General features: G+C 41.5%; 1 protein-coding gene and 3 long non-coding RNA genes across 4 annotated transcripts; all 4 read left to right on the forward strand.

Moving 5' to 3' along the window:
- The first annotated feature begins 432 nt into the window (after positions 1–432).
- On the forward strand, positions 433–2,685 carry LOC113022908 (uncharacterized). The gene is made up of 2 exons (XR_003272467.2): positions 433–1,106; positions 2,140–2,685. It is a non-coding gene; the product is annotated as an uncharacterized LOC113022908 (long non-coding RNA).
- A 2,839-nt stretch (positions 2,686–5,524) lies between these two features.
- Positions 5,525–10,485, forward strand: LOC145428754 (uncharacterized). Its single transcript, XR_013909068.1, has 3 exons — positions 5,525–5,666; positions 5,746–5,890; positions 9,940–10,485. It is a non-coding gene; the product is annotated as an uncharacterized LOC145428754 (long non-coding RNA).
- Positions 10,486–13,314: 2,829 nt separating this feature from the next.
- On the forward strand, positions 13,315–15,666 carry LOC113022907 (uncharacterized). Its single transcript, XR_013909067.1, has 3 exons — positions 13,315–13,456; positions 13,536–13,804; positions 14,599–15,666. It is a non-coding gene; the product is annotated as an uncharacterized LOC113022907 (long non-coding RNA).
- A 1,818-nt stretch (positions 15,667–17,484) lies between these two features.
- Positions 17,485–25,120, forward strand: cxxc1b (CXXC finger protein 1b). Its single transcript, XM_026168833.2, has 14 exons — positions 17,485–17,799; positions 19,089–19,204; positions 21,456–21,556; positions 21,673–21,809; positions 21,993–22,148; positions 22,310–22,456; positions 22,685–22,792; positions 22,885–23,063; positions 23,178–23,385; positions 23,478–23,588; positions 23,670–23,719; positions 23,808–23,904; positions 24,021–24,173; positions 24,518–25,120. Exons 1-14 carry the CDS (start codon positions 17,797–17,799, stop codon positions 24,662–24,664), a joined length of 1,713 nt encoding a protein of 570 aa, XP_026024618.1. The 5' UTR covers positions 17,485–17,796; the 3' UTR covers positions 24,665–25,120.

Raw genomic sequence — 25,120 nt, forward strand, 5'->3', positions numbered from 1 at the left:
CAGTTCTTCCAAACGCTTTTCCTCTAGTTCCACTTGGTCACACCAGGGAAGAGAGGAAAGGGAAGAGTCTAGTGGCTCATCCCAGGGAAGAGCGTATGGGTCAACTTCTTGTCCCTTTGGATTTGCTTGAGACATGTTGGTTCTGGATACAGTTACAACTGCAAAGGATCCAAATATTTCAAAAGGCTTTTCTGGCAAACGGTTCAATGCTGCACACATCAAGGCTGCGAGAAACGGACTAAAAGTCGTTGCTCTTCACCCCTATTTATAGGTTTTTGGATCAAAGGAAAGAATGGTGGTAAGATTCTACGTGTGTGACGTCATAATTCTGTAAGGCAATGAGGTTGTCACGTGATACTTTTGGAGGAGGGCATTTTTCAACTTGGACAAATTATCAATAAAGTTTCAATCTCTGTTATTTTCCCCAAAAAACGTGTTGTCGCAATAATGTTTTCTACTGTAATATGTCATTTCTAATGTGGTCCTATGTGGTATGTTGTAGGACAGTGAAGTGTCTGACACTGACCATGTACCAGTGCCTGAGAACACTGGTATGGAGGGGGAGAACGCACCTCTTTACTGTATTTGTCGGAAACCAGACATCAACTGCTCCATGATGTAAGTATATATCAGTTTTCTATTTGCAGTATGCGCAGTAGGGGTGGGCGCTAGCTTCAGCAATGTTATCAGAGGTTTTCTTTTAAAATGAAGATCTTCTATTTCGAGAAAACTACCAATAAGGATATATGCACAGATCTAGAAAACAATACTGTAACATTTTATTGATGTCATGAGCCTGTGCCTTCTCGGCTGACTCTGTATGGCTACAAGTGTTTTTGTTGTGCTGCATCTCTCTCCCCTCCCGCGCACTGCGCTCTACCGGGGCGGAGTCATGACGGCTCCAGCCCCTGGCTCGGACACCTGCAAACAATCATCTCATCCACTTCTTAAGGCGGCTGCTGAGAGTGCTTCTTCGCTGGATTATTGTGTAACACTCGTCAGTGTCATCGCCAATCTGAGCTTTTTCCCGAGTTTCTTTCGTGCCGCAACTTACCTGTTTTTCCTCCCTGTGTCAGATTTCTCGCCAGCCTGAGGACCGCCGTTTGGTGAGCTAAAAGCCGGAGTCCGAGCTACCTGAGCTCCAGTGAAGGATTGTGTACATAGCCATCCCCTTCCCGTGCCTGTGTTCCCCGGAGACCCTCTTCCTGTGCCCCCTCACCTGTATATATCCGCACCTGGTGTCTGTGTGTAAATAAATTGTGAACTTAAGTGACGGTCTGCCTCCGAGTCTCTCCTGAACCTGACAATTGATGCTTGCAGTTTGGAGGAAGCAGTATTTGCAAGTGTAACTAAATTCCAGGCATTTTCCATCCTTCTTTTCCTATCAGCTTTTTTCTAGTTGTCAGTGTGAACCAAGGTGTCAGCAGCAGCATTATAGTGCAAAAGTAGTGACCCAGCATAGATCAAATGTAAGCACAAAAGTAGCCAAGGTAGTGTTTTTCCTGGAAATTTTAAGTGAAAGGATAAAGTAACTGCTTACCACTTTAGTTTAACAATGATTAATGAAATGTAACCGTGTAACTCATCAGCAGTCTGCACAGTATGGTCACATATTAAAACTGAAGAATATGTTGTACTTGTTGTAGTGTTTCATCATGGGTCCAGTTTTTACCCAGGTGCTTAAAGCCCTTCTTTACCCTCATGTAACACCAACAGTAATTTCCAACCACTATTTCCTGTTCCTGTCAGTCAAACAAACAGACGACAAACATCTTCTATAAACAGGAATAATGTCATTTTATCGGATTAGAAAACATCTAATCTAGCGTTGATATTACACTGCTGTTTAGTGTCTGGCTGATCTCAGTGTCACCAAAATATCTGCCCTACATGTCAAACAATGAGAGAACTTGAAACAGTAACATCACCTAGCAGCTTATTTTAATTAGTGCTAACGTTTTGTTTGCTGGCTAACATTGCTATTATTATAGTCACAGTTAATTGACTTTGAATAGCTTTATTTCAAAAGTAATTTTACAATTTCACAGCCATTTAGCTGTGTTAACTGTACATGCTGTAGGTCATAAGGCGTGCATGGATCATTTTTATAATCAGCCTCTTATCTTTTGTCCACCACAGGCTTTGCCATGATAAATTGGTCAGTTGACAACCAGGAGCCGTACACCTTAACCTCAGAGGCCAGGACATCCAGGGGCAGTGTGAACACGCACTTGCTTAAATGGGACGCAAGACGGACTATAGAGGGCCACCCGCTTGCCAGACAACCAAGTGCTGTCCCTGTCCACGGCCAGTGTGAGAAGGACTCTCACTAAAGTCAACCCACACAAAGCTGCTGGACCAGACAATATACCTGGACGCGTGCTCGGAGCCCGTGCTGACCAGCTGACTGATGTCCTAGCGGGCATCTTTAACATCTCCCTGAGTCAAGCTGTTGTGCCACAGTGCTTTAAAACCACCACCATCATACCTGTCCCCAGACCTTCCCAAAGCCTAATTCCACAATGATTGCCTGAGCCTATTCTTGTTAAATGATGAAAAACTCAAAGGCACGTTTGGGCAGTGGATCTGTGTGAAATCAGCAGCTTGCAAAACGAAATCAAAATGTGTGCTATTGATTCTAAAAATAGAAATCACAATAAAGTTCAACATTTACTAAAACCGCCATTCAGTCATCTGAGAATCTTTACTCATGAAATTATAACGGTTAGATGAATGTATATGCAGTGATTTACTGATCAATGATAAAAGGGGAGATTTATGCAATAACGAAGACTGTCATGAAAAGTATTTGGCATCTGATCTCCTGTAACCTGCGGAGCTAAGCTGTTTTACCAGCTCTGCTCTCTGATTTTTCTTTTTTCTTTTATGAAAAAACACAAGTTGTCAAAGTTATTTGTTTGCAAATGTATTTCAGAAATATCGACATACTTTTTTTAATCAGCAGAAACTTTATGTCAGTAGTGCAAAAACCTGCACTGATCTGACCTCATTTCTTCCTCATCCTGATTCCTGACCTGGGAAGGGAGAGAAATATTTGTTTTTGTTTGTCTTCTTGTTTTATTTAATTCCTTGTGGGATTTGGATCCAACACGTAAAGTATGCATATTATGCACACACACAAACACACATGCAGCTATTATTACCCATTTCTTGTATTCTTGAATAAAGACATTGATTTGACACATTTAATTAGCGGCCAATTGTTTTTATTGTTCAATTATTAAGAAAAAAGAAAAGGTGGGGGTGGGTGGGATGGAAAGTAAAGGGAGAGAGGAGAGAAAACCCCAACAATCCCCTCTGAGCAAGCACTAGGCGACAGTGGATAGGAAAAACTCCCTTTAAAGGAAGAAACCTATGACAGAACCAGGCTCTAGAGAGGGCAGTCAACTGTCGGGACTGGTTGGGGGGTGACTGTGAAAAGAGGGGAGGGAGATGGGAGAGGTGTTAGTAGTTAAGGGGAGGGGGGGGGGAATTAAGCTGGAGCAGAGGTGGGGGAAGAAGAGGTGACATTGGCAGTACTGAAAGAAGGAGTGTTCCTCCTCCAGAAGAAGCAGAAGCGTTTTTTCTTTTTCTTCAGCTGCTTTTCCACGAGCACCTTTTTCTCGAGGATGAGGATTTTCAGCTCCTCGATTGTTTCGGTGTTTTGCTTCTGCAGCTTGTTGCATTTTTTCTCCACTTCTTCTATTTCAGCTTGTTTTTCTTCCAACCTTTCTTTCAGCACTTTAGATGTTGCCTCCTGTTTCTCAAACTCCTGGAGAAGAAGTTTTTCTTCTCTCTGCTTACTGACCAGCTGTTCTCTCTCTTGAAGCAGGTCTTGATATTTGTGCAGTGTCTCTTCGAACTTTACCTGCAGCATCCTGTTGTTTCCCTCCATGAGCTGGAGTTGGCACTCCATGTCTCCCTGCTTTCTGTCCAGCTGCTCTTTCTCTTGAAGGATTTCTTTATTCTGTCGCAGAGCTTCATCAAGCTTTCCTTGCAAGCTTTCATTTTGTTGCTTGATGCTCTGCAGATTGGAATCCATTTCTTTTTGTTTGATTTCTTGTTCCCTTTTCTCTTGGAGAAGCTTCTCATTTGCTTGCTCTGTGCGATCAAGCCTTTTTTTGTCAACATTGTACATTAGCTCCATGTCTCGGAGCTTGGAGTGCAGCCCTCTCTTCTTCGTGCTGTCTTGCATCTTCTCTTGGAGGAGTTTTCTATTTTGTCGCAGAGCTTGATCAAGCTTTCCTTGCAAGCTTTCAATGTGTTGCTTGATGCTCTGAAGCTTGGAATGCATTTCTTTCTCTTTTAACTCCTTTTGCCTTTTCTCTTTGAGAAGCTTTTCATTTTCTTGCAGTGTGCGATCAAGCCTTTTTTTGTCTACACTGTACATTAGCTCCATTTCTTGGAGATTGCTGTGCAGCCCTCTCTTCTTCATGCCGTCTTGTTTCTTCTCTTGGACAAGTTTTTTATTTTGTTGCAGGGCTTCATCAAGTTTTCCTTGGAGCTCCTGGTTCTTTTTGTCCATGTCATGGAGATCCTGTTGTTTCTCCTCAATAATAGCTTCCTTTTCTTGAAGCTGGTATGACAACTTTTTTACTTCAGCGCTCTTTCGCTCATTTTCCTCCATCAAGAACTTAATCTTCTCTGCGTTTCTGAGCGCTTCATCCTCCAGTTCTTCCAAACGCTTTTCCTCTAGTTCCACTTGGTCACACCAGGGAAGAGAGGAAAGGGAAGAGTCTAGTGGCTCATCCCAAGGAAGAGCGTATGGGTCAACTTCTTGTCCCTTTGGATTTGCTTGAGACATGTTGGTTCTGGATACAGTTACAACTGCAAAGGATCCAAATATTTCAAAAGGCTTTTCTGGCAAACGGTTCAATGCTGCACACATCAAGGCTGCGAGAAACGGACTAAAAGTCGTTGCGCTTCACCCCTATTTATAGGTTTTTGGATCAAAGGAAAGAATGGTGGTAAGATTCTACGTGTGTGACGTCATAATTCTGTAAGGCAATGAGGTTGTCACGTGATACTTTTGGAGGAGGGCATTTTTCAACTTGGACAAATTATCAATAAAGTTTCAATCTCTGTTATTTTCCCCAAAAAACGTGTTGTCGCAATAATGTTTTCTACTGTAATATGTCATTTCTAATGTGGTCCTATGTGGTATGTTGTAGGACAGTGAAGTGTCTGACACTGACCATGTACCAGTGCCTGAGAACACTGGTATGGAGGGGGAGAACGCACCTCTTTACTGTATTTGTCGGAAACCAGACATCAACTGCTCCATGATGTAAGTATATATCAGTTTTCTATTTGCAGTATGCGCAGTAGGGGTGGGCGCTAGCTTCAGCAATGTTATCAGAGGTTTTCTTTTAAAATGAAGATCTTCTATTTCGAGAAAACTACCAATAAGGATATATGCACAGATCTAGAAAACAATACTGTAACATTTTATTGATGTCATGAGCCTGTGCCTTCTCGGCTGACTCTGTATGGCTACAAGTGTTTTTGTTGTGCTGCATCTCTCTCCCCTCCCGCGCACTGCGCTCTACCGGGGCGGAGTCATGACGGCTCCAGCCCCTGGCTCGGACACCTGCAAACAATCATCTCATCCACTTCTTAAGGCGGCTGCTGAGAGTGCTTCTTCGCTGGATTATTGTGTAACACTCGTCAGTGTCATCGCCAATCTGAGCTTTTTCCCGAGTTTCTTTCGTGCCGCAACTTACCTGTTTTTCCTCCCTGTGTCAGATTTCTCGCCAGCCTGAGGACCGCCGTTTGGTGAGCTAAAAGCCGGAGTCCGAGCTACCTGAGCTCCAGTGAAGGATTGTGTACATAGCCATCCCCTTCCCGTGCCTGTGTTCCCCGGAGACCCTCTTCCTGTGCCCCCTCACCTGTATATATCCGCACCTGGTGTCTGTGTGTAAATAAATTGTGAACTTAAGTGACGGTCTGCCTCCGAGTCTCTCCTGAGCCTGACAATTGATGCTTGCAGTTTGGAGGAAGCAGTATTTGCAAGTGTAACTAAATTCCAGGCATTTTCCATCCTTCTTTTCCTATCAGCTTTTTTCTAGTTGTCAGTGTGAACCAAGGTGTCAGCAGCAGCATTATAGTGCAAAAGTAGTGACCCAGCATAGATCAAATGTAAGCACAAAAGTAGCCAAGGTAGTGTTTTTCCTGGAAATTTTAAGTGAAAGGATAAAGTAACTGCTTACCACTTTAGTTTAACAATGATTAATGAAATGTAACCGTGTAACTCATCAGCAGTCTGCACAGTATGGTCACATATTAAAACTGAAGAATATGTTGTACTTGTTGTAGTGTTTCATCATGGGTCCAGTTTTTACCCAGGTGCTTAAAGCCCTTCTTTACCCTCATGTAACACCAACAGTAATTTCCAACCACTATTTCCTGTTCCTGTCAGTCAAACAAACAGACGACAAACATCTTCTATAAACAGGAATAATGTCATTTTATCGGATTAGAAAACATCTAATCTAGCGTTGATATTACACTGCTGTTTAGTGTCTGGCTGATCTCAGTGTCACCAAAATATCTGCCCTACATGTCAAACAATGAGAGAACTTGAAACAGTAACATCACCTAGCAGCTTATTAGTGTGAATGCTTGAAAAGCATTCACAGTATTGTTGTTGTAATCTTTATTAGTGTGAATGCTTGAAAAGCATTCACAGTATTGTTGTTGTAATCTTTATTATTATTATTATATTTTATTCTGTATTCCGTACGTTTTTTGTAATCCTACTCCTTCAAAACCGTTCAACTTAGAAAAACCATTCAAACACCGTTAGATTCCTATTCTTTTGGACAACACTGCTTCCATTTTTCATATTTTTAACATTTATATTTTTAATTTTATTCAACTTTATTCAACAAAAATTTATAATGTATTTCAATGGGGAGACCCTTCAAATCCTCATTCAACTTACTCATTTTTAAACTCTTACTACTTCCACATACATTGACATAGAGCCACCATTCAAACTTTAAAACGAAGACAAGACATTCAACTATTCAACTTGCATTTATCTTTTCAATATCTATTATACTTTTTCTTCAGTTCCAGTTTAAGTTTCATGATGTTTTTTCACCCGTTTCAGAGTTTATAATGGGTGTGTATGGGACGGAATGTTGGGGCTAGAGTGAGACAGCTCAACTGCTAGAGTGAGAGGAGCAAAAAAATTAATCTTAAAATCTTTTTTAAAACTGCTGCTGTGTCCGCAGCGTTTGCTCTACAGGTATGATTTTACCCTCAAAACGTAGCCATGGCGGTCCTCTTTCATCCAATGTGTTTACTATTGTACTAGGTGTTATGGTTCTTTCATAAATGTCACCAATGCACAGCCTCCTCCCTCCAACTCTTCCATAGACTCTAATGTTAAAATGGCTCAGAAGGTTCGTTTGAAAATCAGAAGAGCATGGTGTCTTTCCACTGTCACCACGTCCATATAATAAACTCCACAGGCATGAAAACTGAGAATTCGGTAGACTAGAAGCTGCTGTCGCTCACGGTGAAAGAATTTTGTCAATACGACTTGTACTTTTAATTTGGGAACGATTTGTTTCGGCCTGACTTTTCTGTTCATTTTAAGCAGCAAAAGTGAGGTGCATGTCTGTGTCGTGTGTATGGAGCCATTGGGTGCGGTCACTATAGCAACCAGGCTCACACCTGCCTGCTTAACGAGCTCTGCCTGCCACTGTACCAAGATTCATCTTAAGCACTTCTCTTTCAACTGCTGCTGTGTCCACAGTGTTACAGCCATCATTTTACCCTCAAAACGTCGCCATCGTTGTTCTTTTTCCAACATCTTGTCTTTCAAAGCTCAGAGATGTAAACTTTTTAAACTGTGTGGATCAAAGTGGAGGGATCACATTTGAGTCATTCAGTGATTCAAAGAATATGACCTTTTAATATTCATTCAGATGTTTTCTGACTCTAAATGTTCTTTTCTCATTTCTTAGGTTTTTCTAATTTACAATTAAAACATTTTCAGTTTTTTTCCAACTCCTTCTTCTGTGTAACCTTCAGCTTTTAGCAGTTCAGCACCTTTGTTTTCAGGTTAAATTCGTTTTTTTTTTTTGTTTTTTTTTAATCTCATTCAATATTTTTAACTCAAAATTCAGCAATTAATTCATTTCAGTGCATACATTCAGATTCAAGCATTCACACTGCAGTTTCTTCAGAAAATGCACTTTCTAGTTATTATTATTATTATTATTATTATTATTATATTTTATTCTGTATTCCGTACGTTTTTTGTAATCCTACTCCTTCAAAACCGTTCAACTTAGAAAAACCATTCCAACACCGTTAGATTCCTATTCTTTTGGACAACACTGCTTCCATTTTTCATATTTTTAACATTTATATTTTTAATTTTATTCAACTTTATTCAACAAAAATTTATAATGTATTTCAATGGGGAGACCCTTCAAATCCTCATTCAACTTACTCATTTTTAAACTCTTACTACTTCCACATACATTGACATAGAGCCACCATTCAAACTTTAAAACGAAGACAAGACATTCAACTATTCAACTTGCATTTATCTTTTCAATATCTATTATACTTTTTCTTCAGTTCCAGTTTAAGTTTCATGATGTTTTTTCACCCGTTTCAGAGTTTATAATGGGTGTGTATGGGACGGAATGTTGGGGCTAGAGTGAGGCAGCTCAACTGCTAGAGTGAGAGGAGCAAAAAAAATAATCTTAAAATCTTTTTTAAAACTGCTGCTGTGTCCGCAGCGTTTGCTCTACAGGTATGATTTTACCCTCAAAACGTAGCCATGGCTGTCCTCTTTCATCCAATGTGTTTACTATTGTACTAGGTGTTATGGTTCTTTCATAAATGTCACCAATGCACAGCCTCCTCCCTCCAACTCTTCCATAGACTCTAATGTTAAAATGGCTCAGAAGGTTCGTTTGAAAATCAGAAGAGCATGGTGTCTTTCCACTGTCACCACGTCCATATAATAAACTCCACAGGCATGAAAACTGAGAATTTGGTAGACTAGACATGGCTGTCGCTCACAGTGAAAGAATTTTGTCAATACGACTTTTACTTTTCATTTGGGAACGATTTGTTTCGGCCTGACTTTTCTGTTCATTTTAAGCAGCAAAAGTGAGGTGCATGTCTGTGTCCGTGTGTATGGAGCCATTGGGTGCGGTCACTATAGCAACCAGGCTCACACCTGCCTGCTTAACGAGCTCTCTCTGCCACTGTACCAAGATTCATCTTAAGCACTTCTCTTTCAACTGCTGCTGTGTCCACAGTGTTACAGCCATCATTTTACCCTCAAAACGTCGCCATCGTTGTTCTTTTTCCAACATCTTGTCTTTCAAAGCTCAGAGATGTAAACTTTTTAAACTGTGTGGGTCCAAGTGGAGGGATCACATTTTAGTCATTCAGTGATTCAAAGAATATGACCTTTTAATATTCTTTCAGATGTTTTCTGACTCTAAATGTTCTTTTCTCATTTCTTAGGTTTTTCTAATTTACAATTAAAACATTTTCAGTTTTTTTCCAACTCCTTCTTCTGTGTAACCTTCAGCTTTTAGCAGTTCAGCACCTTTGTTTTCAGGTTAAATTCATTTTTTTTTGTTGTTTTTTTTAAATCTCATTCAATATTTTTAACTCAAAATTCAGCAATTAATTCATTTCAGTGCATACATTCAGATTCAAGCATTCACACTGCAGTTTCTTCAGAAAATGCACTTTCTAGTTTTAATTAGTGCTAACGTTTTGTTTGCTGGCTAACATTGCTATTATTATAGTCACAGTTAATTGACTTTGAATAGCTTTATTTCAAAAGTAATTTTACAATTTCACAGCCATTTAGCTGTGTTAACTGTACATGCTGTAGGTCATAAGGCGTGCATGGATCATTTTTATAATCAGCCTCTTATCTTTTGTCCACCACAGGCTTTGCCATGATAAATTGGTCAGTTGACAACCAGGAGCCGTACACCTTAACCTCAGAGGCCAGGACATCCAGGGGCAGTGTGAACACGCACTTGCTTAAATGGGACGCAAGACGGACTATAGAGGGCCACCCGCTTGCCAGACAACCAAGTGCTGTCCCTGTCCACGGCCAGTGTGAGAAGGACTCTCACTAAAGTCAACCCACACAAAGCTGCTGGACCAGACAATATACCTGGACGCGTGCTCGGAGCCCGTGCTGACCAGCTGACTGATGTCCTAGCGGGCATCTTTAACATCTCCCTGAGTCAAGCTGTTGTGCCACAGTGCTTTAAAACCACCACCATCATACCTGTCCCCAGACCTTCCCAAAGCCTAATTCCACAATGATTGCCTGAGCCTATTCTTGTTAAATGATGAAAAACTCAAAGGCACGTTTGGGCAGTGGATCTGTGTGAAATCAGCAGCTTGCAAAACGAAATCAAAATGTGTGCAATTGATTCTAAAAATAGAAATCACAATAAAGTTCAACATTTACTAAAACCGCCATTCAGTCATCTGAGAATCTTTACTCATGAAATTATAACGGTTAGATGAATGTATATGCAGTGATTTACTGATCAATGATAAAAGGGGAGATTTATGCAATAACGAAGACTGTCATGAAAAGTATTTGGCATCTGATCTCCTGTAACCTGCGGAGCTAAGCTGTTTTACCAGCTCTGCTCTCTGATTTTTCTTTTATGAAAAAAGACAAGTTGTCAAAGTTATTTGTTTGCAAATGTATTTCAGAAATATCGACATACTTTTTTTAATCAGCAGAAACTTTATGTCAGTAGTGCAAAAACCTGCACTGATCTGACCTCATTTCTTCCTCATCCTGATTCCTGACCTGGGAAGGGAGAGAAATATTTGTTTTTGTTTGTCTTCTTGTTTTATTTAATTCCTTGTGGGATTTGGATCCAACACGTAAAGTATGCATATTATGCACACACACAAACACACATGCAGCTATTACCCATTTCTTGTATTCTTGAATAAAGACATTGATTTGACACATTTAATTAGCGGCCAATTGTTTTTATTGTTCAATTATTAAGAAAAAAGAAAAGGTGGGGGTGGGTGGGATGGAAAGTAAAGGGAGAGAGGAGAGAAAACCCCAACAATCCCCTCTGAGCAAGCACTAGGCGACAGTGGATAGGAAAAACTCCCTTTAAAGGAAGAAACCTATGACAGAACCAGGCTCTAGAGGGGGCAGTCAACTGTCGGGACTGGTTGGGGGGTGACTGTGAAAAGAGGGGAGGGAGATGGGAGAGGTGTTAGTAGTTAAGGGGAGGGGGGGGGGAATTAAGCTGGAGCAGAGGTGGGGGAAGAAGAGGTGACATTGGCAGTACTGAAAGAAGGAGTGTTCCTCCTCCAGAAGAAGCAGAAGCGTTTTTTCTTTTTCTTCAGCTGCTTTTCCACGAGCACCTTTTTCTCGAGGATGAGGATTTTCAGCTCCTCGATTGTTTCGGTGTTTTGCTTCTGCAGCTTGTTGCATTTTTTCTCCACTTCTTCTATTTCAGCTTGTTTTTCTTCCAACCTTTCTTTCAGCACTTTAGATGTTGCCTCCTGTTTCTCAAACTCCTGGAGAAGAAGTTTTTCTTCTCTCTGCTTACTGACCAGCTGTTCTCTCTCTTGAAGCAGGTCTTGATATTTGTGCAGTGTCTCTTCGAACTTTACCTGCAGCATCCTGTTGTTTCCCTCCATGAGCTGGAGTTGGCACTCCATGTCTCCCTGCTTTCTGTCCAGCTGCTCTTTCTCTTGAAGGATTTCTTTATTCTGTCGCAGAGCTTCATCAAGCTTTCCTTGCAAGCTTTCATTTTGTTGCTTGATGCTCTGCAGATTGGAATCCATTTCTTTTTGTTTGATTTCTTGTTCCCTTTTCTCTTGGAGAAGCTTCTCATTTGCTTGCTCTGTGCGATCAAGCCTTTTTTTGTCAACATTGTACATTAGCTCCATGTCTCGGAGCTTGGAGTGCAGCCCTCTCTTCTTCGTGCTGTCTTGCATCTTCTCTTGGAGGAGTTTTCTATTTTGTCGCAGAGCTTGATCAAGCTTTCCTTGCAAGCTTTCAATGTGTTGCTTGATGCTCTGAAGCTTGGAATGCATTTCTTTCTCTTTTAACTCCTTTTGCCTTTTCTCTTTGAGAAGCTTTTCATTTTCTTGCAGTGTGCGATCAAGCCTTTTTTTGTCTACATTGTACATTAGCTCCATTTCTTGGAGATTGCTGTGCAGCCCTCTCTTCTTCATGCCGTCTTGTTTCTTCTCTTGGACAAGTTTTTCATTTTGTTGCAGGGCTTCATCAAGTTTTCCTTGGAGCTCCTGGTTCTTTTTGTCCATGTCATGGAGATCCTGTTGTTTCTCCTCAATAATAGCTTCCTTTTCTTGAAGCTGGTATGACAACTTTTTTACTTCAGCGCTCTTTCGCTCATTTTCCTCCATCAAGAACTTAATCTTCTCTGCGTTTCTGAGCGCTTCATCCTCCAGTTCTTCCAAACGCTTTTCCTCTAGTTCCACTTGGTCACACCAGGGAAGAGAGGAAAGGGAAGAGTCTAGTGGCTCATCCCAAGGAAGAGCGTATGGGTCAACTTCTTGTCCCTTTGGATTTGCTTGAGACATGTTGGTTCTGGATACAGTTACAACTGCAAAGGATCCAAATATTTCAAAAGGCTTTTCTGGCAAACGGTTCAATGCTGCACACATCAAGGCTGCGAGAAACGGACTAAAAGTCGTTGCGCTTCACCCCTATTTATAGGTTTTTGGATCAAAGGAAAGAATGGTGGTAAGATTCTACGTGTGTGACGTCATAATTCTGTAAGGCAATGAGGTTGTCACGTGATACTTTTGGAGGAGGGCATTTTTCAACTTGGACAAATTATCAATAAAGTTTCAATCTCTGTTATTTTCCCCAAAAAACGTGTTGTCGCAATAATGTTTTCTACTGTAATATGTCATTTCTAATGTGGTCCTATGTGGTATGTTGTAGGACAGTGAAGTGTCTGACACTGACCATGTACCAGTGCCTGAGAACACTGGTATGGAGGGGGAGAACGCACCTCTTTACTGTATTTGTCGGAAACCAGACATCAACTGCTCCATGATGTAAGTATATATCAGTTTTCTATTTGCAGTATGCGCAGTAGGGGTGGGCGCTAGCTTCAGCAATGTTATCAGAGGTTTTCTTTTAAAATGAAGATCTTCTATTTCGAGAAAACTACCAATAAGGATATATGCACAGATCTAGAAAACAATACTGTAACATTTTATTGATGTCATGAGCCTGTGCCTTCTCGGCTGACTCTGTATGGCTACAAGTGTTTTTGTTGTGCTGCATCTCTCTCCCCTCCCGCGCACTGCGCTCTACCGGGGCGGAGTCATGACGGCTCCAGCCCCTGGCTCGGACACCTGCAAACAATCATCTCATCCACTTCTTAAGGCGGCTGCTGAGAGTGCTTCTTCGCTGGATTATTGTGTAACACTCGTCAGTGTCATCGCCAATCTGAGCTTTTTCCCGAGTTTCTTTCGTGCCGCAACTTACCTGTTTTTCCTCCCTGTGTCAGATTTCTCGCCAGCCTGAGGACCGCCGTTTGGTGAGCTAAAAGCCGGAGTCCGAGCTACCTGAGCTCCAGTGAAGGATTGTGTACATAGCCATCCCCTTCCCGTGCCTGTGTTCCCCGGAGACCCTCTTCCTGTGCCCCCTCACCTGTATATATCCGCACCTGGTGTCTGTGTGTAAATAAATTGTGAACTTAAGTGACGGTCTGCCTCCGAGTCTCTCCTGAGCCTGACAATTGATGCTTGCAGTTTGGAGGAAGCAGTATTTGCAAGTGTAACTAAATTCCAGGCATTTTCCATCCTTCTTTTCCTATCAGCTTTTTTCTAGTTGTCAGTGTGAACCAAGGTGTCAGCAGCAGCATTATAGTGCAAAAGTAGTGACCCAGCATAGATCAAATGTAAGCACAAAAGTAGCCAAGGTAGTGTTTTTCCTGGAAATTTTAAGTGAAAGGATAAAGTAACTGCTTACCACTTTAGTTTAACAATGATTAATGAAATGTAACCGTGTAACTCATCAGCAGTCTGCACAGTATGGTCACATATTAAAACTGAAGAATATGTTGTACTTGTTGTAGTGTTTCATCATGGGTCCAGTTTTTACCCAGGTGCTTAAAGCCCTTCTTTACCCTCATGTAACACCAACAGTAATTTCCAACCACTATTTCCTGTTCCTGTCAGTCAAACAAACAGACGACAAACATCTTCTATAAACAGGAATAATGTCATTTTATCGGATTAGAAAACATCTAATCTAGCGTTGATATTACACTGCTGTTTAGTGTCTGGCTGATCTCAGTGTCACCAAAATATCTGCCCTACATGTCAAACAATGAGAGAACTTGAAACAGTAACATCACCTAGCAGCTTATTTTAATTAGTGCTAACGTTTTGTTTGCTGGCTAACATTGCTATTATTATAGTCACAGTTAATTGACTTTGAATAGCTTTATTTCAAAAGTAATTTTACAATTTCACAGCCATTTAGCTGTGTTAACTGTACATGCTGTAGGTCATAAGGCGTGCATGGATCATTTTTATAATCAGCCTCTTATCTTTTGTCCACCACAGGCTTTGCCATGATAAATTGGTCAGTTGACAACCAGGAGCCGTACACCTTAACCTCAGAGGCCAGGACATCCAGGGGCAGTGTGAACACGCACTTGCTTAAATGGGACGCAAGACGGACTATAGAGGGCCACCCGCTTGCCAGACAACCAAGTGCTGTCCCTGTCCACGGCCAGTGTGAGAAGGACTCTCACTAAAGTCAACCCACACAAAGCTGCTGGACCAGACAATATACCTGGACGCGTGCTCGGAGCCCGTGCTGACCAGCTGACTGATGTCCTAGCGGGCATCTTTAACATCTCCCTGAGTCAAGCTGTTGTGCCACAGTGCTTTAAAACCACCACCATCATACCTGTCCCCAGACCTTCCCAAAGCCTAATTCCACAATGATTGCCTGAGCCTATTCTTGTTAAATGATGAAAAACTCAAAGGCACGTTTGGGCAGTGGATCTGTGTGAAATCAGCAGCTTGCAAAACGAAATCAAAATGTGTGCTATTGATTCTAAAAATAGAAATCACAATAAAGTTCAACATTTACTAAAACCGCCATTCAGTCATCTGAGAATCTTTACTCATGAAATTATAACGGTTAGATGAATGTATATGCAGTGATTTACTGATCAATGATAAAAGGGGAGATTTATGCAATAACGAAGACTGTCATGAAAAGTATTTGGCATCTGATCTCCTGTAACCTGCGGAGCTAAGCTGTTTTACCAGCTCTGCTCTCTGATTTTTCTTTTTTCTTTTATGAAAAAACACAAGTTGTCAAAGTTATTTGTTTGCAAATGTATTTCAGAAATATCGACATACTTTTTTTAATCAGCAGAAACTTTATGTCAGTAGTGCAAAAACCTGCACTGATCTGACCTCATTTCTTCCTCATCCTGATTCCTGACCTGGGAAGGGAGAGAAATATTTGTTTTTGTTTGTCTTCTTGTTTTATTTAATTCCTTGTGGGATTTGGATCCAACACGTAAAGTATGCATATTATGCACACACACAAACACACATGCAGCTATTACCCATTTCTTGTATTCTTGAATAAAGACATTGATTTGACACATTTAATTAGCGGCCAATTGTTTTTATTGTTCAATTATTAAGAAAAAAGAAAAGGTGGGGGTGGGTGGGATGGAAAGTAAAGGGAGAGAGGAGAGAAAACCCCAACAATCCCCTCTGAGCAAGCACTAGGCGACAGTGGATAGGAAAAACTCCCTTTAAAGGAAGAAACCTATGACAGAACCAGGCTCTAGAGGGGGCAGTCAACTGTCGGGACTGGTTGGGGGGTGATTGTGAAAAGAGGGGAGGGAGATGGGAGAGGTGTTAGTAGTTAAGGGGGGGGGGGGGGGGATTAAGCTGGAACAGAGGTGGGGGAAGAAGAGGTGACATTGGCAGTACTGAAAGAAGGAGTGTTCCTCCTCCAGAAGAAGCAGAAGCGTTTTTTCTTTTTCTTCAGCTGCTCTTCCACGAGCACCTTTTTCTCGAGGATGAGGATTTTCAGCTCCTCGATTGTTTCGGTGTTTTGCTTCTGCAGCTTGTTGCATTTTTTCTCCACTTCTTCTATTTCAGCTTGTTTTTCTTCCAACCTTTCTTTCAGCACTTTAGATGTTGCCTCCTGTTTCTCAAACTCCTGGAGAAGAAGTTTTTCTTCTCTCTGCTTACTGACCAGCTGTTCTCTCTCTTGAAGCAGGTCTTGATATTTGTGCAGTGTCTCTTCGAACTTTACCTGCAGCATCCTGTTGTTTCCCTCCATGAGCTGGAGTTGGCACTCCATGTCTCCCTGCTTTCTGTCCAGCTGCTCTTTCTCTTGAAGGATTTCTTTATTCTGTCGCAGAGCTTCATCAAGCTTTCCTTGCAAGCTTTCATTTTGTTGCTTGATGCTCTGCAGATTGGAATCCATTTCTTTTTGTTTGATTTCTTGTTCCCTTTTCTCTTGGAGAAGCTTCTCATTTGCTTGCTCTGTGCGATCAAGCCTTTTTTTGTCAACATTGTACATTAGCTCCATGTCTCGGAGCTTGGAGTGCAGCCCTCTCTTCTTCGTGCTGTCTTGCATCTTCTCTTGGAGGAGTTTTCTATTTTGTCGCAGAGCTTGATCAAGCTTTCCTTGCAAGCTTTCAATGTGTTGCTTGATGCTCTGAAGCTTGGAATGCATTTCTTTCTCTTTTAACTCCTTTTGCCTTTTCTCTTTGAGAAGCTTTTCATTTTCTTGCAGTGTGCGATCAAGCCTTTTTTTGTCTACACTGTACATTAGCTCCATTTCTTGGAGATTGCTGTGCAGCCCTCTCTTCTTCATGCCGTCTTGTTTCTTCTCTTGGACAAGTTTTTTATTTTGTTGCAGGGCTTCATCAAGTTTTCCTTGGAGCTCCTGGTTCTTTTTGTCCATGTCATGGAGATCCTGTTGTTTCTCCTCAATAATAGCTTCCTTTTCTTGAAGCTGGTATGACAACTTTTTTACTTCAGCGCTCTTTCGCTCATTTTCCTCCATCAAGAACTTAATCTTCTCTGCGTTTCTGAGCGCTTCATCCTCCATTTCTTCCAAACGCTTTTCCTCTAGTTCCACTTGGTCACACCAGGGAAGAGAGGAAAGGGAAGAGTCTAGTGGCTCATCCCAGGGAAGAGCGTATGGGTCAACTTCTTGTCCCTTTGGATTTGCTTGAGACATGTTGGTTCTGGATACAGTTACAACTGCAAAGGATCCAAATATTTCAAAAGGCTTTTCTGGCAAACGGTTCAATGCTGCACACATCAAGGCTGCGAGAAACGGACTAAAAGTCGTTGCTCTTCACCCCTATTTATAGGTTTTTGGATCAAAGGAAAGAATGGTGGTAAGATTCTACGTGTGTGACGTCATAATTCTGTAAGGCAATGAGGTTGTCACGTGATACTTTTGGAGGAGGGCATTTTTCAACTTGGACAAATTATCAATAAAGTTTCAATCTCTGTTATTTTCCCCAAAAAACGTGTTGTCGCAATCATGTTTTCTACTGTAATTGGTGCCAACAGATGGCGCAGTTTAAAGTTGGCTGTTACTCTGCCCAGTCTGCTACCATAGAAGAAGAATGTAGACCAATAGTACTTTGACGATGTCCGCTGATCGTTTCCGTGTAAATCTTAGCATTGCTTTAGCCGTCAAGCTAAAGGTTTAGCTTCATACTGCCATATTTGCAGAGTAACAAAATATTTAAACGGTCTCAGATCATGGTGAGTATTTGAAAAAAATGTTTATTTAATGTGAAGCCTGTGATGTGGAAAGGTTAGCAAGCGTAATTTTGCCTATTGTGTTATACACGGGTGCTTACATCCGAGTAGTGTTGATCTTTTCTAAGGTCCATGGGTTTATCCAACGAGCAGCTAAGTCACCGTTATATCTGTAATTTTGTGTGCAACGTCTTAATGCAAAAAACAAAAAACAAAAACACAATGCGTTTTTAAGCTCTCTCTGCGTTCACTGCCTCTGCAAGTGTCAAACTTCCTCGCTTTAGCTGATGCTAACCAACATTAGCGCTTACGGTTCGTATATAAACACAACTGTCAGCCCTTCACTTTTGGTGCCGACCACATTTTGAGCATTTTCTACAGTTTGTGAAATGGTCGCCATTGGCATTACATGCCAGTAGTGTTCGCTAATTGACTTTACCGGGGATTATATTTATTACAACGTTACTGCGTGGAAGTGATCATAGTGTATGCTTATGAACGTGAGTGGTAGGTGTTATTAGTGCGACTTTACCCTTAATTAGTTTTCCCACCGGAAGTAGAGTTGTTTATGCGACGTGATGGCTAGAGCAGTCCCAAACAATCGATCGCGTTTATTAACAGACCAATTCTCTCCAAACTTTTAGGGTAAGCTAGACTCGAGATGTGGTTGCAATAATACGAACAAGAGCGCAACAGCATATTGACAATGGCGAGAACTTTAATATTTACATTGTGTTAGTGCACCCATCGCTCCGCATCCTTAACGCTACATTGATGTCGAGAGTCTCTGACACAGCTGTGCTCTGCAGCACAGACACCCTGCTTATCTGTGATTCGGCCAGACTGGTGTTGAACTCCAAAGACATGCGCGGGGTTAGGTTAGTTGCTGTTGGTGTGAGTGGTTGTCTGAGTCTCTCTAATAACCCTCCAACAGACTGGCGACCTGTCCAGGGTGTACTTTTGCCCTATGACAGCTGAAATACAACCTGAATAAAATAAGTAGGAGAAAATGAATGATGTTTATGAACTGTAGTTAATGTAGTCAGACAATAAGTTACCGAGCAACAGGCCACAAGTCTTGGTGCAGAATCATACTAAGATTTAAAAAATAAAATGTTGGCACTGGTGTTTGAAACAGTATACTGTCAGTAAGACTGGAGCAACTGCACACATCTGGAAACTAATAACTAGAGTAGTTAGTAACATTTTGTTACTGCATCCATTTAGCCAGGTATAATTAGCATGTCTACATACATGTCATTTCTAATGTGGTCCTATGTGGTATGTTGTAGGACAGTGAAGTGTCTGACACTGACCATGTACCAGTGCCTGAGAACACTGGTATGGAGGGGGAGAACGCACCTCTTTACTGTATTTGTCGGAAACCAGACATCAACTGCTTCATGATGTAAGTATATATCAGTTTTATATTTGCAGTATGCGCAGTAGGGGTGGGCGCTAGCTTCAGCAATGTTATCAGAGATTTTTAAAAAAAAATGAAGATCTTCTATTTCGAGAAAACTACCAATAAGGATATATGCACAGATCTAGAAAACAATACTGTAACATTTTATTGATGCTTGCAGTTTGGAGGCAGCAGTATTTGCAAGTGTAACTAAATTCCAGGCATTTTCCATCCTTCTTTTCCTATCAGCTTTTTTCTAATTGTCAGTGTGAACCAAGGTGTCAGCAGCAGCATTATAGTGCAAAAGTAGTGACCCAGCATAGATCAAATGTAAGCACAAAAGTAGCCAAGGCAGTGTAACTCATCAGCAGTCTGCACAGTATTGTCATATATTAAAAATGAAGAATATTTTTTACTTGTTGTAGTGTTTCATCATGGGTCCAGTTTTTACTAGAGATTGCACGATACCACTTTTTAATGACCGATACCAATATAATAAATTTGGATATCTGCCGATACCGAAATGAATCTGATATAGTGTGTTTTATAATCAATAAAACTCATACTCAAGTTTTAAAAAATAAAACTAAAGCTATTCTGTTATACCTGTATGCAAAAAATCCACTGCACCCATATTTCATAGTTCAGCAATACTGATCATTCTAATAAACTTAAACCTACACCATCCTCCCTATTCTGGTATTTTAAAGAGTACTTAGGTTGTTTAATATTTCCCCTAACTAATAGGGTTGCCAACTCGCAGCAAAAAACATAGGGAACCACCCTCCCACCCTCCATCTCATAATGCTTAATCAATGTAATCGACTTTAATTTAATGCATGTGTAAAACAAATGCACAGACGTCAATTATATTTCCACAATAATTAAATAGATTTGACATCTTTCTTCAACAGAATTGCAGACTGCACAGATGGTACTTTCCCAAAGAAAAAAGGACAAGCCTACTAACTATTAGAATAATAGTTTCTAGATACAATAATGTATTTCTATACATTTTACATCAGATGAAAACTTTGGTTGTTCCCCCGTGGGGAAATTCCTCTCTGCATTTAACACATTCACTCAGTGAAGCAACGGGCTGCTATTGAGCAGTGTGTAGGGACGGTACCATAGCCGTTGAGGGGAATTGAACCCCTGACCTTCCGATCACAGGGCCAACACTTTACCTACTGAGCTATCCCTGCCCCAAAGACCCATGTTTCCGCCCGGTTACGGACCGGGGACCTTTCGACTGTGAGGTGAACATGACAACCACTACACTACGGAAACCCTGAAGTGATGTCAGGGCTGGGATGTTTGCAGGAGTTTGCAACAGAAAAGCCGATCAGCCTATCATTGATCAGTTTTATGATTTCAAGTAACAACAGGAGAGGGAGGAGGAGAGAAGAAGAGGCGGTCGCTCCATATATCGGTTGTGAAGCTTAGCGTGGGAATTCTTTACAAACTTTCAGAAATTAACTTACACACTTGCTTTACTTCTCTGGGATAACTTTCTCGGAGATGAAATGCCGCTTTGGGTGCTCATAGCGGCTCCAAATGCTCAACCAGACCACCGACAGGTCTCGCACACCACAGCCGCTCCTCCGACCTTAGCACTCCTCCGACGTGCTATGGTCAAGAGGTGGGTCACGCCATGTCGCAAGTTTTGTTAGATGCTTTTGTGATATTTAATGGATCGGGTTACATTTTTTATTTCTCTCCGATATCCAATCCAATGATTTAGGTCAGTATCGGACCGATACGTAATATCGGATCGATCCATCTCTAGTTTTTACCCAGATGCTTAAAGCCTTTCTTTTCCCTCATGTAACACCAACGGTAATTTCCAACCACTGTTTCCTGTTCCTGACAGACGGTACAAAACTAGTGAGTGTGCGAGTGAGGCCTGGGGGGAGTCAATTCTTTACATCTGGGCCACACACCACCAGCTGCTAGTATCTCCTCCTCCATAGCCTTGTTGTACGTGATGTGGGTTCTTTTCGCTCTTATGCGGTGAAAACATGTTTGTTGTTCCCACTTTTATTGGAAAAAGTTTTCTTATGTTTTTTGTGTGTGTGTTGCTATCTTGAACATTGTCTTTTTAGATCTAAATTTGTCTTGGTCTCATACATGATATGACATTTTTATGTCACCTCAAAATTTATACCCCTATTGTCATGTTTAATATGGCACAGAAGAAGTATTTCATACATTAAATGCTTGTTCATTAAATGCATTTGTTTCTCGGCGACAGTGGCTGTGACAACTGTAATGAGTGGTTCCATGGCCACTGCATTAACATCACTGAGAAAATAGCGAAGGCAATCCAGGAATGGTACTGCATGAGATGCAGAGGTGACGATAATTTATTTATTTATTTTTTGCTTTTTTAAATAAAATAAAATTCACTCTGGTTCTTTATTTACCTGGAAATGAACAAGATCCCTCTTCCTTGTATTTGTGATCACCAGAAGAAAACCCCTTGTTGGAAGTAAAATACAGATCAAAGAAAAATCGTGACAAGGAACCAGACTCTGACAGAGGTGAAAGACAGTACAGCACTCCAAGTACTCCAGACTATAGAAGTGAAAGGCGGCGTGGATCCAAAGTAAGTTGTATTATTGTGGTCATTATAAGCAGAGGTGGATTCGCTACATGCATGGCTGGGGTTGGCTGATCTTCCTCATAGTCTTATGTAATTTAGTAAAGTCTGTACATTTTTTGCTTTGGATTTCATTTTTTGTTTTCCAGGATGTCCTGGCTCTTATTGCCTCTTGTTAATTTCCCCCAGGTAAAGCGTTCAGTGAGGATGTGCGGGGAATGTGAGCCTTGCAGGAGGACTGAAGACTGTGCTCAGTGTGATTTCTGCAAGGACATGAAGAAGTTTGGAGGCCCCAACAAAATCAGACAGAAGTGCAGGTTCAGGCAATGTGAAGTGCGAGCCAGGGTAAGTCCCTTTAGCTCCATAATGTGTTAACAGTGCCTCATAGAGTGTAATAGTATAGTAGTTACACATTAACGTGCAAGGGACATCAAAACTAGGGTGTAAATCAAAAGGTTGTTTTTTGTTTGTTTGTTTTTCTAAATTCCTATAAATCTTGTGTTCAGAAAATGCTGCGTGTGAAGGATGAGGAATTCTCTCTGAGAGAAAGGAGGGACAATTCCCACCACAGACGGAGGCGGTACTCTGAGGACTACGACAGCGAGGCAGAACTCTACCAGCAGTACAAGACGGCAGGACTGGACGACAGCATGGTAGGAGAACGATTCACATTACGCTGTTGCATGTTCAATTCAGTTCAACTCCATTGTATTTATATAGTGCCAAATCACAACAATAGTTGCCTGAAGGCGATTCATACTGTAAGGTAAATATTAAAGAGAAAACTCCAACAGTTAGCCCCATATGAGCGAGCACTTGGCGACAGTGAGAAGAAAAAACTCACTTTTACATGCACTCACTCAATCACTCCTCTTATGCAGGCGTGGGCCAGTGAGGACGAAGACGAGGTGCCCTTCAGTCCTGTCATGCGTAAGAAAGCTATAAAGGTGAAGCATGTCAAGAGACGAGAAAAGAAGTTTGAGAAGAAAGTAAGGCTGGTTTTCTCATAGAAAATGATGATATTTTAAGAGCTGCCGCGTGTTAAAATGGTAACATCTGTTTTTGGAAAAAAAACATTCAGAAGGAGTCACGTCGCCACAAGCAGAAGCAGAAGCACAAAGACCGAAGCAGGCACAGTGAGAGGGGGGATTTGCGAGATAGCGGAGGTCAGCGTCAGTGCCTGGGACCGAACTGTGTGGCGGGAGCAAGACCCAACTCCAAATACTGCTCTGAGGACTGCGGCATGAAGTTGGCCGCCAAGTAAGACTTTCTTTTTGCTTTTGTTTTGTCTCAACTTACTGGAAAAGCGTTTGGAATTTTCTTTGACATCTTTACTTCACTTTTTTAAAGTTTTAAAATCTTTGTTCTTGTCAGCCGGATCTATGAGATCCTCCCTCAGCGTATCCAGCAGTGGCAGCAGAGCCCCTGCATTGCCGAGGAACACGGTAAGAAGCAGCTGGAGCGGATACGCCGGGAACAGCAGAACGCCCGGCTCCGCCTCACCGAGATGGAGCGACGCTTCCACGAACTGGAGGGCATCATCGCCAAAGCGAAGCAGCAGGCGGTTCAGCAGGACGAGGAGGTGAGCGCACGTCTCAGGCATTGATTGTTTATTTGAACCTGGAGATGAAGAACAGAAGGAACACCTAGATTTGGTTTGGTTCCTGTTTGCAGGTAAATGAAGGCGACAGCGAGGACACAGATCTGCAGATCTTCTGCGTGTCTTGCAGTCACCCGATCAATCCAAAAGTGGCACTCAGACATATGGAGAGATGCTATGCAAAGGTGATCATTTCTTTCATTTCTCTTGATACTGCTGCAAGCTCATTCTTTTCCTAAACACTTATTTTTCTGATTATTTAACAGTATGAGAGCCAGACTTCCTTCGGGTCAATGTACCCTACAAGGATAGAAGGGTTAGTGAAGTTCATTGCTGCCTTTAGGTTTTTTGAATGTTTCTGTAGTTGGATGATTTACTAAGATGATGTTTTTTTTTTCTTGCAGCGCAACCAGGCTCTTCTGTGACGTGTACAATCCACAAAGCAAGACATATTGCAAGAGGCTTCAGGTTTTGTGTCCAGAGCATTCTAGAGATCCAAAGGTCAGAAAAACAGCTTTCTTGGTGTAAAAGCAAAGAAGTGGCAGCGGGAAGCCACTAAGCATAAAGTGCAGTCAATGTGGAGACTTTAATCTGTCTTTCTTTTGATCGGTCCACAGGTGCCTGTGGATGAGGTGTGTGGGTGCCCTCTAGTGAAGAATGTGTTTGAGCCGACAGGAGAATATTGCAGAGTCTCCAAAAGAAAGTGCAACAAACATTACAACTGGGAAAAGCTCAGGAGAGCCGAGGTGGACTTGGAGCGCGTCAGGGTGGTGAGTCCAACTTCACGATTGATGCGGTAGTTTGGAAAGCTTGCACAGTTCAAACAAAGTCAAAGAAAGTCATGTGTCAGATCAGGTGAGATGTTGGGCAGCTTTCTGGGGAATGCAGGTAGTGGACCAAAAACGGTCTGGTTACAGCAGATTTGTATCGGCTGAGTAGTAGAAATGGGTGGGGGGTCGCCTTTACATTCACCTGTGCAAATTAAAGGATTTAAAGTAGGCAGAGCAGCTCAATCCCGGGATGAGACGGAAATCTCTTTGTGACTTTGTCATTTTAAATAACTAACACTGGCTCTTCCACACTGGTCTGTTTCTTTTCCTTCCCCCCCACACAGTGGTACAAGCTGGACGAGCTCTTTGAACAGGAACGTAATGTCAGGACTGCTATGACCAACAGAGCTGGTCTCCTCGCTCTGATGTTGCACCAAACTATTCAGCACGACCCGTTGACGACCGATCTCCGTAGCAACAAGGATAGGTAGTCAGCTCTGCTACTGTTGGATCTGTGGATCACTGTATGTTTGGGATACACCGATTGTGAAATTTACGACTTCTTGTGTTTTTTTTTTTTTACATTTGATTCCATAATGTGTTTCAGGGAAACAAAGAAATCTTCACGCTTTCTTTTTCTTTAAATTTTAAACAAAAACATCATCCACCGCAATCAGTAAATGTGTCATTTGCCAGGCAGAACAGCTGGAATTAACATGTTGGTGCACCCGTACTTTACATAACACGAGTTTTGAGAAGTAAGGGGTATAAACATTAACAACCAATTTTATGGAGGCTGATTTTCTAACTAGATAATTATTTTAAAAATGTGTGTATGATAATATATATTTTCCTGATAGTAGTAGATGAAGTACTGCTGATTGAAAACTGCTCTTTTCTTTTCTTTTTATGTTTACCCTGAATAAACACCTGAAACCTGTTGTGTA

The sequence above is a fragment of the Astatotilapia calliptera genome, chromosome 5 (assembly GCF_964374335.1).
Source record: "Astatotilapia calliptera chromosome 5, fAstCal68.1, whole genome shotgun sequence".
Taxonomy (NCBI): Eukaryota; Metazoa; Chordata; class Actinopteri; order Cichliformes; family Cichlidae; genus Astatotilapia; species Astatotilapia calliptera.